Here is a 2,984-nt window from a genome sequence, read left to right as displayed (position 1 = left end):
TGCTGATGTCTCTCCCCGCTAACGTAAACCCAACGGCTCCCCTCGCTCCCGCAGCCCGGCGTCCCCGAGCGGCACCGGACCCCAAAGCCGCCCCCTGGGCTGGCAGGGGGGCAGCGAGAGCAGGAGCAGCACACAAAACTCCCGCTCAAATAGGAAAGCGCGGCTGAACGCGCCTCCCCCACGCCTCTCGCCACGCGAACGCGAGGGGATGTCGAGAGGTTAGCAGGAGACCAATAAAATAAACCCAGTTTGACCGGCGTCCTTAACCAAAACCCTGCGGCGTCGCTTCTCGCCCAGCCTTAGCAAAACATTCGCGACAGCGAGAACTCGACTGGGACATGCTAATTCTTGTTTTTTTAAAGCCCCTTCCAGTCCAAGCAGTGTTGCCGCTACCTCTCCCGGCGTGGTTGCGCTCTGCCGGGCGCTGCGGCCGGCCCTGCTATTTATGGGTTGCTTCTGAACAGAACAGCACATTATTTGGACGCTGATACAGCAGCTGCGTCCACTGAATTCCATCCATGAGATTTCATCTCAATAGCGCAGGCTAGCAGCGTGCTATGGAAACGTTATTCAGATTTCTCCCGGCTGTCCCTTAAAAATGTGCCACTCAATTTACAGAAGATTAACGTCGAAAATTCACATCAGCACGTTCACGCTGCTTCTTGCCAGGTTCTCTGGAAAACTCTCCAATCAGCAGTTAACGGGAGGGTTTAGCCTAGAAACCAAGCACAGTGCAAAGCAAAAAACTGTGCAAAATATTTACAGTTTGTTTGGGCTCGGGCACAAGACGGGACGTGGGGGTGGGGTCAGCCCCCAGGGGCTCTGCTGGAAGTGGCTGGAGCCACGGCAGGGGAGCAGGACAGGCTCTCAGCGTTTGGGTTCTTGCTCCAGCTTTGACCCTCACCAGGAAGTTTTTCTCCATTGAGCCCCTTTTCCTTCCCTGCACCCCAACCCGAGGTCCCCCCTGGCCATGTTTGCCAGGAGCACCCCCTCTTCTTTAGGGAGCACTTTCCATTCTGTCTCCATTTACAACAGCTCTGACAGGGTTCTTCTACCTGCTCCCACTGCGTCTTGTCTTGCAACCTAGAACTGCACGGGAAACACCAAAATTGCCAGAAACCTGCTCCGCTCGGCCAGGTTGGGCAGACTGGGAGGGCAGCAGGGCGTCACAGACGCTGCCCCGTGCCTGCGCCATCTCCAGAACCTGGCACCTCCACCTGGTGCTGCAGTTTCTGATGAAGGATGAGAGAAATCCCCCTGCGGGACGCTGCACGGCTCCCGGGAACGGGAGGCGAGCTGGGGAGGGACACGGGGCCCGGGCACAGAAAGCCAAAGGTGAATTGCCACTCAGCAGCACGTGTGGTCTCCAGCCAAGTGACATTTGTACCCACGAAGAGCCCAGCAGGGACGGCGGGTTGATACAGCCCAGTTTTCTTGTGTTTTCATCTTTTCTTGGAACACAAAGCCGCGGGGCTTTAAAATAGAAAACCAGCTCTGTACAGGAGGAGGGTTCAAAGGAGAGGAGCGTGGAGCGGATTAGTTTGTCTCTTGTACTAAACACAAAAGCAGCGGTTTTAAAGAGATTAGAAATGCAGAATTTTTTCTTCCCAGCACCTTCCTTGCCAGCCTCCCCATTAGGCTCAGCGCCGCGGTGCCCGTGAATCTGCTTTTCCCAAAGCCACACAGCTTGCACACTGATACAAGGCAATTGCAGAAACATGACAGAAGGGGCACTAGATCTCATTGATTTGTCTTCCTAACAGAACTCAATTTCCTTTTGCCGTCAGCTTCCTAAATCCCTTTGAGAAATGCTTACAGTATAGCGTTAGAAAATAGATTTTTTTTCTTAATATCTAGCAAAGCTAAATTGGAATGTAATCGTATAGTACAATATACAACCACAATCTCTTTATTACTTAGGAAACCATGTAGTAAAAAGTATTTTCTATAGCACAATATCATTATTGTGACCCATATTTATATATTTTATGAGGCTACGTGGAACAATATAAAATTTTAATCTGTACTTCAAAACCAGGCTTGATATCACCACATTTAATACGTAAAGAGAAACATCCCTAAGCCCTCGGACCTTTTCTCTCCTCCTCTGATCCTACCAGAAGAATCAAAAAGTTATTTCAGATGCTATTTTTGCAAGAATTCCCAGAGCAGGCTGGAAAGCCCTCCCGAAAAGCTCACCTCTGTTCCTTCAATTCATGCACTATTTTTGCAAGAATTCCCAGAGCAGGCTGGTTTCTGCTCCAAAAGCCCTCCCGAAAAGCTCACCTCTCTTCCTTCAATTCATGCGAAGATCTAGGAAAATGACAATTGATTAGCTCTCGTGAGCACGGAGCTTGACCCGATGACAAAACAAAACGTTTGCTTTTCCTTCACCACATTTCTCTTTGAGGGGGGTGAGAGCTCTCCCCTCTGGTGCTCACCCCGCAGGGGGCCGGGGGCACTTACCCACCCCAGCCCGGCTGCTTTGCCTGCAAGAGGTTGTCTGGGGCAGAAGGAAACGGGGGGCCAAGCCCGAGAGATCTTGGAAGAACAGGTTATACATTATTCAGAAATAACGCAGGTTCACGGAGTCGTGCAGAAAAGCCCGTGTCCTTCAGGAAGGCGAAGACAGAGCTCTCTGACCAACAGCATCTTCTTCACGCCAGCAGCTACAGGCGCAACTCCACGCTTTGACCGGAGGGGCTTCCCTCCCTGGGGCTGGTCGGGCACGACCGTCACCGCGCCGAGAACGCGGCTCCTGGAGCTGCCGCACGCACAGAGGAGCCGCACAGCCAAACCTCCCACCTCCCCGCGAAACCAGAGGAGAGCGTGGCTCGGTACCCGTGGCACAGCCACCAGCAAACTCCTTCCAGCGCCCCACGCGTGGGACACGGCGCTGACCGCTGCACCACTGCAGACCACTCGACTTTCAGGGGCTGCTCTCCCCCGCGGCCTCGCCCTGCCCAGGGTCCCGCCCGCCCACA

The 2,984-nt window shown here is 53.4% G+C and overlaps 1 protein-coding gene across 1 annotated transcript in view; it reads right to left on the bottom strand.

The window, feature by feature from the left end:
- The window catches only part of LOC104271848 (beta-crystallin B3-like), a 2,347-nt gene extending 1,817 nt beyond the window's left edge, over positions 1 to 530 (bottom strand). Inside the window, 2 exon segments of the mRNA XM_009866653.1 lie at positions 399 to 476; positions 479 to 530. Coding sequence (XP_009864955.1) covers positions 399 to 476; positions 479 to 530 — 130 coding nt within the window.
- Positions 531 to 2,984: the final 2,454 nt, after the last annotated feature.

This window comes from Apaloderma vittatum, unplaced genomic scaffold (genome assembly GCF_000703405.1).
Source record: "Apaloderma vittatum isolate BGI_N311 unplaced genomic scaffold, ASM70340v1 scaffold13453, whole genome shotgun sequence".
Lineage (NCBI taxonomy): Eukaryota > Metazoa > Chordata > Aves > Trogoniformes > Trogonidae > Apaloderma > Apaloderma vittatum.
The sequence above is the reverse complement of the archived record's forward strand: the minus strand, read 5'-3'. Positions and strand labels throughout refer to the sequence as shown.